At 46.4% G+C, this 16,097-nt stretch overlaps 2 protein-coding genes across 3 annotated transcripts in view; both read left to right on the top strand.

Annotated features, from left to right (window-relative positions):
- The window catches only part of arnt2 (aryl-hydrocarbon receptor nuclear translocator 2), a 47,610-nt gene extending 44,946 nt beyond the window's left edge, over positions 1-2,664 (top strand). For both annotated transcript variants that reach the window (XM_063013514.1, XM_063013513.1), the window contains exons 18-19: positions 334-479; positions 1,021-2,664. In XM_063013514.1, coding sequence (XP_062869584.1) covers positions 334-479; positions 1,021-1,119 — 245 coding nt within the window. In that variant the 3' untranslated portion in view covers positions 1,120-2,664. The remainder of the gene's footprint in view (positions 1-333; positions 480-1,020) is intronic.
- Positions 2,665-15,716: 13,052 nt separating this feature from the next.
- The window catches only part of abhd17c (abhydrolase domain containing 17C, depalmitoylase), a 28,650-nt gene continuing 28,269 nt past the window's right edge, over positions 15,717-16,097 (top strand). The window contains exon 1 of the mRNA XM_063013162.1: positions 15,717-16,097. This exon is cut by the window's right edge and continues 416 nt beyond it. Within this exon, the coding sequence (XP_062869232.1) occupies positions 16,029-16,097 (69 nt within the window). The 5' untranslated portion in view covers positions 15,717-16,028.

Below are 16,097 nucleotides of genomic sequence, written 5' to 3'. Positions count from 1 at the left end.
GGCCTTAAACATGATGTACGCCGTTACAGCGTTCTGTCGGCACGGCGACCACGAGCCGGAGTCCACGTGAGGGAGAGAAATGGAGGATTTACATCGTACAGAGAGGGAGGAGGAGACCCCGTCCACATACTTATGATCCACACACACACAGTACCACACAGGAGAATTCACTCAGGGTGGGAATCAGCAATGACTAAATATGGGAGGTGATGGGGTACAGAGGACCTCTGACACGAGGAGGAAAATAATCAATAGATCTGAATAGATTCATAATGCTTCTGTGTGTGTGTGTGTGTGTGTGTGTGTGTGTGTGTGTGTGTGTGTGTTCCACAGACGTGGCGGGTGAGAGTGGGCAGAGTGGCGCTCAGTTCCAGGGTCGACCGTCCGAGGTTTGGTCTCAGTGGCAGAGTCAACATCACAACCAACAGAGCGGAGAGCAGCACACACACACCCAGAGCAACCAATCAGAGGTGTTCCAGGTACACACACACACACACACTCACACACACACACACACCCAGAGCAACCAATCAGAGGTGTTCCAGGTAAACACACACACACACTCACACACACACACACACACACACACACACACACACACACACACACCCAGAGCAACCAATCAGAGGTGTTCCAGGTACACACACACACACACACTCACACACACACACACACCCAGAGCAACCAATCAGAGGTGTTCCAGGTAAACACACACACACACTCACACACACACACACACACACACACACACACACACACTCTCTCTCTCTCTCTCACACACACACAGCTGCACCACACAAACAAGAGTTGCAGGATGACATGAAAGCAACAGGAACAGCAGATAAGTGTGTGTGTGTTTGGGGTGTGTGGGGGGGATAATGATGGATTGGCGCCCTGTACGAGGGTGTGTTAAACTGCGACCCTGACCAGGAAAAAACTGTAAAAACTTTAAAAAATGATGTGAAAGGAAAGATAATAGTTTGTTTATTTATTTATTTGTTTGTTTGTTTGTTTGTTCAGGACATGCTGCCGATGGCCGGCGACCCCACACAGGGAGCGGCCAACTACAACATCGAGGATTTTGCTGATTTGGGGATGTTCCCCCCGTTCTCTGAGTGAACGCGGACTGTAGAACGTTCTGGATCTTTATTATTATTATTCGTTTGTGGTTTTTTATGACTGCAGTATTGTGATCTTCATCATCATCATCATCATCACTCACACCAGCACTGCATTTACATTTCACCTCCCGACCTGTACCGCTGTGTTCACACTAGCACTCGCCGAGGGCGGAGACGCACCCACCGGGGGAGTTCAGAGAGCCGTTAATGCCACCACTAGGGGGCAGAAGTCTGCGGTGGAGGGGGGGTAAAGTGGCGGCTTCCGTAATGCACCAATTTTATTTAAAGCAGCTTATCGTTGTGACCGAATACAATCCGATCATTTAAGTATTAATTAAGGGCCACGCTCGAGGGCCCAACAGTGGCGAGACTCGAACCAGCAACCTTCTGATCACTAGGACCAGCACTTTAACCGCTGAGCACTTCTGTATCTCACCTGCTAGTGTGAACGCAGTGTACCCAAGACACGTAGGCCAAAAGTATGTGGACGTACCTTCTAAAACTCAGTATTAGTTTCCCGTTCCTCTGCCACTCGCACCATCCTACCCTGGCCGAGGAGAGCCGCAGACTAGCACACGCTCCCTCCGACACGTGTGCGGTCACAGACCTGTGATAGAGAGCCGTATCGCGTACAGAGTCAGGGTGTAGAGTTCGTGAATCGTCCACCCGCACACTGGCGCCTCAGCTGAGCTGGCAGAGGTCATGCATTTGAGTCGCCGCAAAATGTGCCGTGTGCCTGTCAGACGCCCGGCCAGGTCGATAGCACCACTCGGACTGTGTGTCGGCCGAGTGTGGCGTGAAGGATCGCGTTTGGGATGAATCGGAATGCCAACCAGGCCTCCAGCAGCAGCACCTGGACCTTCCGAAAGCTCTTTTCACGGAATGAGCACAAATTCCCACATCCGATTCCCACATTTTCCAGAGGAGCGCAGGACGTCGTAGTTTGGTGTCCACATATTTTTGCCGGTTCTTTTTTTTGATCAGTGCGTTCGTTCTTGGCGTTCGTATTCGAGCGTGTTTTGTGTTTTTATTCACTTCGCCGGCGTCGCCTGTACGGTGCAGAATCTATAAGCGTCGTGTATAGCTGTAGTGTGTTTATTCTATAGATCTAACAGTAGTGTGTGTAGGTGCTGTATGAGCTGTAACGTGTTTCCGATCAGCTGTGGCTTTTCTTACCGTCGCTTCCCTGCGCCGCGTGGCTGCCGCCGTCTGTGTGACTTTAATATTAAAAGAATAAATAAATAAATAAAACAGGAATTTTATGGAAACGGTTTCGATATTTTGCACAAATGAAACGTGACGATGAGACGAAGGAAGGAAGGAAATCATTTTTTTGCTAAATCAGACTAAATGTTTGAATGTTTGAATGTAAATACTGTGATTTTTACATCAGAGTGTGTATTTTTCAGCACACACTCTGTGTGTGTGTGTGTGTGTGTGTGTGTGTGTGTGTGTGTATAATTGTGTAAATGTTCCTCATTGGTTTTGTGATGATAAATGTGCTCGTGACTCCAAATTCTCATTAAATTTTAATCAAACTCCAGCGTGTCACTTTTTTCTCCTTATTTTTACATCTCTGCAAGCGTACTGTGCAAGTATACAGTCTGAGCAATTGAGGGTTAAGGGCCTCGCTCAGGGGCCCAACAGTGACAACCCGGCAGTGGTGGGGCTTGAACCAGCGACCTTTTAATTACTATTCCAGTACCTTAACCGCTAGGCTACAGCTGCCCTGACTGCCGTTATACAGCTTAATTTATGTCATCGTTCCTGCTTTGTGAGACGAATTGGAACGTTGAAGGAGAGCCAGGCCTTCTCATCCAACATCAGTGCCTGACCACAATGCCCCAAAGTTTCTTCTTTTACTTTAAGTCCACAAATTCCCACAGACACATTACTACTTTAAACGAGAGGTAGTTTAGTGACGTGTCGGACAGGCTCATAAACAGTAGGTGTCCACATACCTTTGGCTGTAAGACAGTTCCTGATGTTTTCTGTGGCCGCCGTATTTGCCAGATCTGATCCGAGACCCGCGGGGTGCGCTTACAACAAAAAATACCAAAATACGACGTCTTCAACCCGCTACGGAGACAGTGGATAGTGACGGGATAGTGCAGAAATGAGAACTGGATGTCCAGGTGTCCTCGACAGTAAGGGAACTTTCTGTGCCCTTGCTCTGCATCTACTGTGGATTTACGGGCGTGTTCTAGCACCCACAGGAAACTGGGATGTACTGGGACGTCACATGCTACTGGGGCATTCTGCTCTCCCAGGCTCAAACCCACTGAGAAACTGGTGAATTCCCAGTAACACAGAACACTGAAAAACAGGAGAGGATGTTCCACACAGGCGTACGTGAATCTGGACGTTTCTCTAATGAACTGTGTTGGACGGAATCCTCAGCAGATGCGTTTTATTATTTTATTATTATTTTATTATTTTATTTGATTATTATTATTTTATTATTATTATTTTTTTATTATTTTATTATTATTATTTTATTATTTTTTTAAATTATTATTATTTTATTTTATTATTTTATTACTTTATTATTATTTTATAATTTTTTTATTATTATTGTATTATTATAAAAGCGCTCTGCGTGATCGATGTGAGCAGGAAGCCTCGGCGTCCTGATGTATCCACGTGGTTGTGGTATAAAAACAGTGCGTGCCGAGCCGCCGTCGGCGCGTTACAGCAATTTTCTTGTTTTTCTGCTCCTCGCTGCGCCGGAGCCGGTCGCCGTGGATACGTGCCAACATCTCGCTATAATTACATTTTCATGCCGCGCCAGGAACTTTCATTCATCCGTTCCGCCTGGGAGAAGCTCTGCGTGCCACGACGTTAACCGGGGGTCAGCATACCGCGTGTCTGCACTTCGTTTCATTCCGACTGATTTGGGTCGGGGTCCGGTCGGGGTCTCGGATCGAGCGCTTGACATTTCGCCAGGGCGGCGCGAGCGCTCCTGATGGGCGTCGTCCAGGAGTCTGAACACGGCAGCCGCATTTACCAAAGCGGTTCTACAGCTGGTGGTAAAAGTGAGCGGCGCTTACTGAGGTGTTTCAGGTTCGGGGGGCATCGGCGCATCAGCACGTCGGATCCGTGGGCGCCTTGGTGCCCGCGTGATGCCCGTCTCTCAACAAAGCGAATCACGCTGGCAGCCCGTCATCAACCTTTCAACTGGCATCAGCACGCCGTAATCATTTCTGTTTTATTTACCCGAGTGTTTTGGTTTGGAGACGGAAGGTCGTTCAGGGGACAAACGCTGGAGATGTTCTTCAGATTTATTCATTCCTTCATCTGTAGGGCGGCTCAAACCAATCCACCTACTGGCATGTTTTAGATGAATGTTTTTATTTGTCGTATATACAGATTTACATTCATATTTTCAGAATTTAGCTGATGCTTTTATCCAAAGTGACTTACAGTACTGTGTGAGTGTACAGTCGAAGCAATTGAGGGTTAAGGGCCTTGCTCAAGGGCCCAACAGTGACCACCTGGCAGTGGTGGGGCTTGAACCAGCAACCGTTTGATTACTAGTCCAGCACCTTAACCACTAGGCGATGACTGCCCCTGCATTGACTGTCAAAATCAAGTCGTCTGAGACCCCTCAGATGATGTTCCTGATATTCGGTCTGAACGTGTGTTTGTAGATGTGGCGGTGAGCCGTGTTTACTGTCCAGGGTTTTCTGAAGCGCTCCAGAGTCCATGTGGGTTTTTAATGCAGCGCCATCTGAGGGGTCAGAGGTCACAGGGATGCGGGATTGGTTCTCTGCTTTGCCCTCCTGTACACACACTGAGATTTCTCTGTATTAGAATCTTTTAATAATATTAGGAACGGTAGATGGTGAAACTTTACTTGTGAACGACTGGATTTGTGTTTGATGCTCCTGTTATAACCGATTATAACAGAATTATTAACATTTCACACCATTCCTGGTCTGTATTTATCCTCGTCCCAACTTTTTTCTGAAATCTTTTCCTGACATGAAACAAAAACGACGTGCTGTTTTAACTCTCCTGCATTTTCCTCATTTCTGTAACCGTGTTTGTACTTTTTTTGCACCATCAAAGTCACTTTGATCTTGTTCCTTTGATGTCTTTAATCCCAAATTAGCGTCCCCGGTTCAGCTCGGCGAACGGCGGCGTGACGCTGACGGCTCGGTTCGTACCGTACGCTCACCCGGAGGCTCTTTTCCTTCAGCCCATCACGTGTCGGTGTGAAGCCGCCCAGGTCTGGACTGTTTCGGTGAGGCGCTTTGACCCGGATCACGTTGCTGTGATGTGACACGACAGTAAATGAAACTGGGAAAACGGTCGAGTGTTTTTGTGTGGTTGTTGCCGGTGATACGCAGCCTCACACCGGCGGGTACGAATCAACATTCCTCTGCGTCACTTTTATTTACCGCATGGTTTTGGGACGAGGAGATTTCGTCCAAATACACACGGACAAAAGTATTGGGACGCCCCCTATCTTCTAATTACTGAATACACGTTTCAGCCACGACTGCCACTAACGTGTAATAAATGAATCATATAAAGGAAATTACATTCGTCTGATTTTAGGGCAACAGTTTAGGGAAGGACCTCAGTTTTAAGAAACTTCGCTCAGCAGCTCTGGGATGAACCGGAACACCGACTGATCAATCAGCGCCCAGCCGTACAAATGCTGTCATGTTTTGTACTACTGAACAGGCACAAATCCCTACAGACACACTCCAAAGTCTTGTGAGGAGCTTTACTTTAATACCGTCTGTTTTGAAACGGGACTTTCGGCAAGCTCATGCTCAGGTGTCCAAATACTTTTGACCATTCGCAGTACTTTAACCCTTTCTTTAACACACATTTTGGATGGTGGTCCTAATGTTTTGGCTCATCAGGTTTTTTGTACCTGGGTGGATGTGAGGTCAACTGTTCCACTCAGAACGAGTGGCTAATTTTGGTCTGTATGGCCAAAAATATATGGACACCCGATCATGAGCTTGCTGGACTCCAAAACTGTGGGCACTAAGTACTTCTGCACATTCTGGTGAAACAGCTCCACTGATGATCTATTTTATTTGTTGTTATTGTTTAGGATCAAACGCTGAATTGAAATAAGATTATCTGATTAATAAATGAAACGGATGCCCGTCGTTCAGCCTCGTTAAAGCCGCTGTGCTAGCTGGACCGAACCGTTAGAGCCGAACCGTTATGCCGCGTTCGTTGGAACCTCGTGGTTCTGAATGGAACCTGCGGGCGGCGTTATAATTAACGCTAACCCCGCTGCACCGGCCTGAATGGATTCCCCTCCCGTACCGGCCGCCGCTAGCGTCACGGAGAGCACTTTAGCACCTGCGCGACGCAGCGTCTCTGTTTTCAGTCCTCACAAACAAACAGCCGCTTCTTTCCAGGAGCTTTGATGGCTGAGAGCGGCACTCAGCGCTCACATAAACACTGTTATTTTACCCCGCCGGCTCCGAGGGCGCCTCACGACGCCGGGTCACGTGCTAGCTGCCGCGGGGGAGTCGGGTGAGCCGTGTCTGAGCGGAATAATCAGACCGGTGTGGCTGATACTCACGCCGACGCTGTGTAATGAGAATCCCCGAGCGTTCCCGGCATCGTTAGCGTAAGCACTTAAGCAAACCTTTTACGCAAAGCTAGTTACGCAAAAGCGGCTGGTAAATACTAATCTGTTACGCTAATGCGCTGGTGTGTGTGTGTGGGGGGGTATTGTAAAACATTCCTGTTATATCAACAATTTCAGCTCACAGACACGGAGCTTCATATTTTATAAATATTATCAACTCTTAATTCTGAGTATAAATAATATTCATTCATTCAGTGTCTGTTTTACCAGCGCTTTATCCTGGTCAGGGTCACAGTGGGTCCGATTCACTGGGTAAACAGCCCAGACAGGTTGCCAGTCCATCACAGGACACACACACGTCTTTGGACTGTGGGAGGAAACCGGAGCTCCTGAAGGAAACCCACACAGACACGGGGAGAACATGCAAACTCCACACAGAAAGGACTCGGACCGCTCCACCTGGGAATCGAACCCAGGACCTTCTTGCGGTGAGGCGACGGTGCCGCCCACCGAGCCACCCCAGTGTAAATAATATATAAATATTACTCAGAATACTACAGTAATACTATTTCATTTACCCTGCTCCTGTTGTTCATGAATCAAACTCATATGAATCAATGAATCAAGAGTCGTTTTGGGAGTCACGCGCTGATCTCCACGTTCCTCCACTTCTGTACAGGCGCCTCGGGCTACTAACCAGGGTCCTTACACAGAGTCAAAGACCCCGCCCATTTTTTAGTCCCGTTTTTTCCCACCCAGCAGACTAGAGGCTGATTTAGTCTGCTGCACCGTCTGCACTACTGATTGTGCCCGCTAGCCAACCGACGCCTGTACAGAAGTGGAGGAACGTGGAGATCAGCGCGTGACTCTCCATGTGTGAGACCGACCTCACGCACCGATCCACCGAAGTACTGGCGAATAAGAAGGGGTCGTACCCTCCTCGTACACCACCGGGGTCTCCAGCAGAGGAACTGGCTACGACTAAACTGGGAGGAAAAGTTATACATTTTTCTGTGCTGCTCCGTGTCCTTCAGTAAATGTCGTTTAGCATCAGCGCTCGAGTGACTCTGGACGTCACTGCGGAGGCGAAGTGAAGAACTTGACACACGGGTTTCGGGAGGGCGGGGTCGTTTCTCCTCTGCCTTCTCCTCGGCCCCGGTACTCCACGCACCCTCGTTAAGGTCTCGTTAAGGTCTCGTTGAGCAAAGATTGTCTGAGTGACCTTTACAAGCGAGTACAAATGGAGCAACGTGTAAGACAAGAGCGCCGCAGAGCCTCTTACAAAACACTCCGACTCCGCAATCCAGCAGAAGTGGCACCACTACACCCGCCGTGCCATGATGAAACGGGGTGAACCGTCTTAAGGTCACTGCGGTTTTATCAGCCAAAAGTATCTGGACGCCCCTTCTAATGATTACATTTAGCTCTAACTGTTTCACATCCATACATAACAGGTGTATACAATAATATACGGTAAATGATATGCTTTTAACATTGCGGCAACAGTTTAAGGAAGTCCATATCAACTGGACTATCCGGAGTTCAGAAATGAACCCATGACCTTGGAACTGTGTTGCATCAACACTTCATGCTGTTCCACTAGAATAAGAATGTGAGTACACGATGTTCCACCCAACCCGAGACATGGTGTCCGGATCTCTGCTTCCTCCTCAGCGCTAACCAGAAACGCTGAAAGCTTTTAGCTACCAGTGTAGCATCGTACAGACCTCACGCCTCAGTAATCCCAAACAGACGTGCCGGTGTGATCTCAGACGAGAAAAGAAAAACCTTCAGCTGCTGATGTTTCTAATCACACTTACATTCACTCACAGCAGAAACGTTGTGCTGGAGGAGCTGAACCAGCACTAAATTATAATCCATGTTCCACTAAACCTTCATGTTCCTGAACTCACTAAAATCCTGCAGCAAAGAGGAAGCGAGAACGATGCTGCTGCTGAGCTGTGTCTTTATTCTGAGTTCTCCAGGAATCAGGGGTTACAGCAGAGCCAACAGGTCGGCGTCTTATTCTGGGAAACTGTTTTAGCTTCCACAGAACTGGTGCCGTGTGGGTGCAGTAACTGGAGAAATGAAACTTCATTATTATCTTTGTAACTCACACACACACACTGAACTACTCAGGATGTGTTTGGGTCGAATCTCAAGCACCTTTGCTTTATGTGTAGAAGGTTTTAAGTGGAAGATGAAGCTGTATATGAGTAACAGAACTGAACGTAATGCTAGTTAAGTTCTCACTACACGACTGAATCTATTGCACTCGGGAGACTTTTCAGTCGGTGTGTATTTTACGCTACACGACTGATGGGTGATGGGGGGTCACACACTACACCATCCATCACCAACTGGATTCGCAGGCAAGCTTCTCTGCTCTCCCAAATATCGTTTTGTCGTGAAAACAAACGCGAGTTTGTCACGAAAGGTTTAATGATACCACGTCCAAAAATGCACGTCGACAAGTAGCGAGCGATCAACGTTTGTGCGCGTAAAAACAAAGAGACAAAATAAATGAATGTTAGTGGATTTTGCTTGGATTGCTATATAGTGAGTTGGAGGTTAATAAATATTGTTTGCAATGCAGCGTGGGTGTTTTGTAGAGAACGATCAGGTCAGAAATACTGTAAAACTTGTGTGTGTGTGTGTGTGCCGGTGTATTATGATATAAACTGCATTAAGCCCCTGTACAGCCGCACTCCTCCCCTGCGTTTCCCCTCACACCGTATCTCACGTTCTCATTGGCTGTTCGACACTGCACTCATTGCCAGTTGTGCAACTTAGATTAAGATATCTGACATGCTAGACATCTCGATTCGATAGCCGAGCGCTCGGCGAGCCTGTTGGATCGAGTTGTTGAGTAGTTCACACATAGCGATTGAGAGCCGATTTTCGATCGCCGAGCGAATGCAGAGTTGCTCCCGAGCCGGCAAATCTAGCGCCGAACAGTCAGCGAGCGAAAATCTGGGCAAAAGTCGTGTAGTGTGAACCAGGTATAACAGGACTGAGAGTAACAGTACTGACAGTAACAGGACTGAACGTAACAGTACTGACAGTAACAGGACTGAACATAACAGGACTGAACATAACAGGACTGAGAGTAACAGGACTGAGAGTAACAGGACTGACAGTAACAGGACTGAACATAACAGGACTGAGAGTAACAGTACTGACAGTAACAGGACTGAACGTAACAGTACTGACAGTAACAAGACTGAACATAACAGGACTGAACATAACAGGACTGAGAGTAACAGGACTGAGAGTAACAGGACTGACAGTAACAGGACTGAACATAACAGGACTGAGAGTAACAGGACTGAGAGTAACAGGACTGACAGTAACAGGACTGAACGTAGCAGGACTGAGAGTAACAGGACTGACAGTAACAGGACTGAACGTAACAGGACTGAGAGTAACAGGACTGAACGTAACAGGACTGAACGTAACAGGACTGAGAGTAACAGGACTGAACGTAACACGACTGAACGTAACAGGACTGAGAGTAACAGGACTGAACGTAACAGGACTGAGAGTAACAGGACTGACAGTAACAGGACTGAACGTAACAGGACTGAACGTAACAGGACTGAACGTAACAGGACTGAACGTAACAGGACTCAGAGTAACAGGACTGAACGTAACAGGACTGAACGTAACAGGACTGAGAGTAACAGGACTGAACGTAACAGGACTGAACGTAACAGGACTGAACGTAACAGGACTGAGAGTAACAGGACTGACAGTAACAGGACTGACAGTAACAGGACTGACAGTAACAGGACTTGGTCCTTTGTTCTTGGCTCTGGTGCCTCCTGGTTCTCTCTGGAGTCTGCTGCTGTACTCTGTACCACTGACGTCTTATTATTTATTATATTGTTAGTATCGTATTGTTTTGAGGTTTTTTTAGACCCCAAGGAGGTTCTGATAATCAGCAGTGACTACAGGATCTGACAGAGAGTTTTTATTCTACCACAGACTCAATTTAATTCTTTGTGCTTTTTTATTTTATTAATTTGATTGATTTATTTACACACGCCGGTGTGATCTCAGACGCTGTGGGTTTGTGAGAGGAACAATAAACCTTCAGCTGCTGATGTTTCTAATCACACTTACATTCACCTACAGCAGAAACGTTGTGCTGGAGGAGCTGAACCAGCACTAAATTATAATCCATGTTCCACTAAACCTTCATGTTCCTGAACTCACTAAAATCCTGCAGCAAAGAGGAAGCGAGAACGATGCTGCTGCTGAGCTGTGTCTTTATTCTGAGTTCTCCAGGAATCAGGGGTTACAGCAGAGCCAACAGGTCGGCGTCTTATTCTGGGAAACTGTTTTAGCTTCCACAGAACTGGTGCCGTGTGGGTGCAGTAACTGGAGAAATGAAACTTCATTTTTATCTTTGTAACTCACACACACACACACTGAACTACTCAGGATGTGTTTGGGTCGAATCTCAAGCACCTTTGTTTTATTTGTACAAGGTTTTAAGTGGAAGACGAAGCTGTATATGAGTAACAGGACTGAGAGTAACAGAACTGACAGTAACAGAACTGAACGTTACAGAACTGACAATAACAGAACTGACAGTAACAGAACTGACAGTAACAGGACTGACAGTAACAGGACTGACAGTAACAGGACTGAGAGTAACAGAACTGACAGTAACAGAACTGAACGTTACAGAACTGACAATAACAGAACTGACAATAACAGAACTGACAGTAACAGGACTGAGAGTAACAGGACTGACAGTAACAGGACTGACAGTAACAGAACTGAACGTTACAGAACTGACAGTAACAGGACTGAGAGTAACAGGACTGAGTTTTTAACCTAGAATGAGTAAATACCTGAAATACAGCAGCACTGATTCAGTGGAATGGTCCATGTAAAGGCTTCTTTTTCTTGGCTCTGGTGCCTCCTTGTTCTCTCTGGAGTCTGCTGCTGTACTCTGTACCACTGACGTCTTATTATTTATTTTATTGTTCGTATCGTATCGTTTTGGGTTTTTTTAGACCCCGAGGAGGTTCTGATAATCAGCAGTGACTCCAGGATCTCACCAGGAATCTTTATTCTACCACAGACTCAATTTAATTCTTTGTGCTTTTTTATTTCTTTAATTTGATTGATTTATTTATCTTCATGTCTAATTCTGATTCATCTGAACGATCCTCCGGGCCACCCGAGGAGGATGGAGGTCCGTGTTGCCTCTGCTTCCTCTCCAGGTTCCTTCCTTGTATTATTTAGGGACGTTTTCCTGCCACCGTTGCCCTCGGCTGCCCGTCGGGGGTTTTCGCTTCTGGAATCTGTAATGCCGCTCTGAGGCGACGTTCTTTGTAAAAAGTGTGAATAAATCGACCTGTTTGGCTTTTATGAGCTCTGGCACTGATGTTCATCCCAGTTCATGTGGACCAACCTTAATCAGGTTATTCATCAGACTCATCAGTTCATGGTACTACTCTGATCCTTAAGTTCTTCACCTGAATGGAACCGACAGTGTTCCACCTTCTTCATGTTTTGTAAAAGATAAAAACACAACTCGGCCTGTTACGCTGTTAAAAACATGGACGCAACTGGAACGCCTGAGAAAGAGGCTTGACGATACAGGTTGGTATCGATACTCTGAGGGCCCCTCAACCCACTAAAGATTTGTGGGACACTAATGTACCTTACATAAACGTGTATATAGTCCAGAGCATTGTTACCTTGGAAGAGACAAGGGACATTGTAGCCTAGCGGTTAAGGTACTGGACTAGTAATCAGAAGGTTGCTGGTTCCAGCTCCACCCCTGCTACATTGCCGCTGTTGGGCCTTTGACCCTCAATTGCTTAGGCAGTATACTGTCACAGTACTGTAAGCCGCTTTGGATAAAAGTGTCCGCTAAATGCCGAAAATGTAAATGTAAATGTAAGGGACCAATCCAATTAATAATTCCATCAAAGGTTTATAAAATTAGAGTCAGGTTTCAGCCACACTCATTACTAACAGGTTTACAGAATATTATCTAATCAACAGTTAGGGAAATCCCTCTTCTGTTCCAGTTTGTCTGTACTGCACTGATATTATACCCAATTAACAGCTTTGAGATGAACTGGAATGTAGACTGCAAGCCAAGTCTTACTGTGTCTGATCTTAGAAATGTGCTTGATACTAAATGGGCACAAATTTCCACAAACATGCTCCAAAATCTTCTGGAAAGCCTTGATTTGTGGAGGGGCAGAGTTCCATATTAAGGCTCATGATTTTGTAACAGGCGTCCACATACAGCGGTACCTTGTAGCTCGACGTCCTCTAAACTCGAAATCTCTGAAACTCGACGCCCTTCGTGGAGAAATTTGTTCCCTTAAACTCGACATGTAAGTGACCACCGCTTTGTTCAGCGCTCGGCTCGAGCAGTAAACCCTCACCAGCGTGTGAATCTGATCTGAATCTGCATCAGTGTGGAATAAGGTGCAGATCCAGGGTTACAGCTCCACATGTATCTGTGTTTATCTGGATTCTCCTCCCTGTTTCACTTTTAAACTTGTGTTACAGCTCCAGCTTCTGAGAAATGGTGAGAATCAGAATCAGCTTCTCCCAGAGTCTAAAACGCTTCTGGTTGAGAATAAAGCTTAACGTGGTTTAATGTAGTAAAAGAAGGAGACAGGAGCACTAAACTTCTCTTCATTATTACTGCTCATAAGTTCCTCCACTAATCACATTCCTCACTCGCTGTTTTACTACAGTAAGTCACGCTAAGCTTTGTGCACCGCCGTCACACTTCATAGGAAATAACGGCACAGCGGCACATGTGAATGCGCCGGTGCTGAAGGGAATACGGTATTCCAACATCGAGCATCTCCAGCATTAAGAAGCGTCAGGAAACGATAAAGAAGTAAAACTAAAGTGCAGCTTTTATTGTATTTTTATTGATGTGTAACTGTTAGTAATTGTATTTCAGTGTGTTTATATTATATTTGTGTTATTTTCAGTGTTTAAGTGTCAAAAACAACCTCATTATTTTACATGAGGCTAAAATATCTGCAGCTCCACGGGACCATGGACGCATTAACAGGTTCTCCCAAACATCCTTATGGGGAAAAATACCTCGAAACTCAACGTCTTTAAAACTCAACACCGCTCCCAGAACCGACTGAGGTCCAGTTTGAAGTTGTAAAAGCTGCACTTTTGTTTATATAGCCTACATGACGTGATTTGAAGCTCATTTTCGGTACATGACTGTAGGAATTTTCATCAAAATGTTTCTCTACTCATTTTGTCAGTTTAAAGCGTCACTAAGGAGCCAAACGCTCAACAAACATCAACAATCATCAAAAATAAAATCATTTCTGATCTAAAGCCCAGACTGTCGTTCCTCCTGACCGAGTCCAGCTGAGGGATCCGGCGTCCACGACACGAGATGGAAGATCCATCAGGAATTTAAAAATAAGCTTCTGAGATGTTCAGCACTTCATCATTTCACCAGATCGTCCATCAATCCTGCCCAAGTTTCATGTTTCACACTCTGCTTATGTAATCTAACTGAAATAACAAATCCAGCCCTGGGTCTGAACCAACTACTCCATCTGAAAAAGCTTCACGCCAAGGATCGTCTGACCGATCCAAATCCACGCTGGCTTTGACGCTTCCTGGACGAACTTGTCAGGAATTATGAAGCTCACAGCTTGTCAGTTGTTATTCATCGTATTGTTATGATCACTTTATCCTGGTCAGGGTCGCTGTGGGTCCGATTCATTGGGAAAAAAGCCAGGAAACAGCCCGAACAGGTCCACAACACTCCAGGAAACAGCCCAGACAGGATGCCAGTCCATCACAGAGCACACACACACATACACATTCTGATTGTCCTGACTGCACGTCTTTGGACTTGTGGGAGGAAACCGGAGCACCCAGAGGAAACCCACATGCCAACTCCACACCGAAAGGAAGTCCAAAGACGTGCAGTCAGGATAATCAGAGAGTGTGTGTGTGTGTGTGTGTGTGTGTGCTATGTGATGTGATTGTCCTGACTGCACTGCACTGACTGGCATCCTGTCTGGGCTGTTTCCTGGCTTTCCTTCCAATGAACAGGACCCACCGTGACCCTGACCAGGATTAATCAGTGGTAAAACAGACAACAAATGAATGAATGTATTTATTTTGGAATTAAACCTTTTGTTCACCTCAGAGCAAGAAGGTCCTGGGTTCAATTCTGTGTGGAGTTTGCTTGCGGGTTTCCTCCAAAGACGTGCAGTCAGGACAATCAGTGTGTGTGTGTGTGTGTATCCTGGTCAGGGTCGCGGTGGGTCCTATTTATTGGACGAAAGCCAGGAAACACCCCAGACAGGATGCCAGTCAGTGCAGTGCAGTGCAGTCAGGACAATCAGTGTGTGTGTGTGTGTGTGTGTGTGTGTGTTCGCCCTGTGATGGACTGGCATCCTGTCTGGGCTGTTTCCTGGCTTTCCTTCCAATGAACAGGACCCACCGCAACCCTGACCAGGATTATTTGTTAGTAAAACAGACCATGAATGAATGAATGTATTTATTTATTTGAATTAAACCTTTTGTTCACCTCAGAGCAAGAAGGTCCTGGGTTCAATTCTGTGTGGAGTTTGCTTGTGGGTTTTCATCCGGAGTCTATAGACGTGCAGTCAGGACAATTAGAGTGTGTGTGTGTGTGTGTGTATCCTGGTCAGGGTCGCGGTGGGTCCTATTCATTCCTATTCACGTCCAAAGATGTGCAGTCAGGATAATCAGTGTGTGTGTGTGTGCGTGTGCTATGTGATGGACTGGGGTGTTTCCTGGCTTTCCTTCCAATGAACAGGACCCACCGCGACCTTGACCAGGATTAATCGGTGGTAAAGACAGACAACAAATGAACGAATACATGATTTTATTCGGTGATTTTATTGTTGAATTAAATAAACACACAGTTTATAATCAATAGAACTGGTTTGAATAGCGATTGGTGACGTCACAGTTTTTCCTTATGGATCGGCTGGACCGGAAATGCTATATTTGGGCTTGGCGGAGCTGGAGTCATGGATGCTTCCATTGTGTTTAGTTAGCCTAGCTCATCCTGTAGTGAAGAATATCGCGATAAATATTGTGATATCGGTGTGTTTAGTGTTTATACGAACCGCAGAGGCTTAAATACGTGTTTCTGGGGCGCGTTTCGATTCAGAATTAGCTGTAAGGAACGATAAAAAGGGAGCGCGGCTAACGGGTTAGCCTGTGAGCTAATTAGCTTATTTGCTATCCGAGCCACCTGACGGAAACACGAACCGCCGCGGCTCCGTTACTCTCGGCCGGTCCGAACAGCCTTCGTTACACCGGGACTTGGCGGCTCGATGCCGGAGCCCGGCCCGAGGATGAGCGGCTTCTCCCTGGGCGAGCTGTGCTGGCTGTTCTGCTGCCCG

Source organism: Trichomycterus rosablanca, chromosome 17 (genome assembly GCF_030014385.1).
Source record: "Trichomycterus rosablanca isolate fTriRos1 chromosome 17, fTriRos1.hap1, whole genome shotgun sequence".
NCBI classification, from domain to species: Eukaryota; Metazoa; Chordata; class Actinopteri; order Siluriformes; family Trichomycteridae; genus Trichomycterus; species Trichomycterus rosablanca.
The sequence above is the reverse complement of the archived record's forward strand: the minus strand, read 5'-3'. Positions and strand labels throughout refer to the sequence as shown.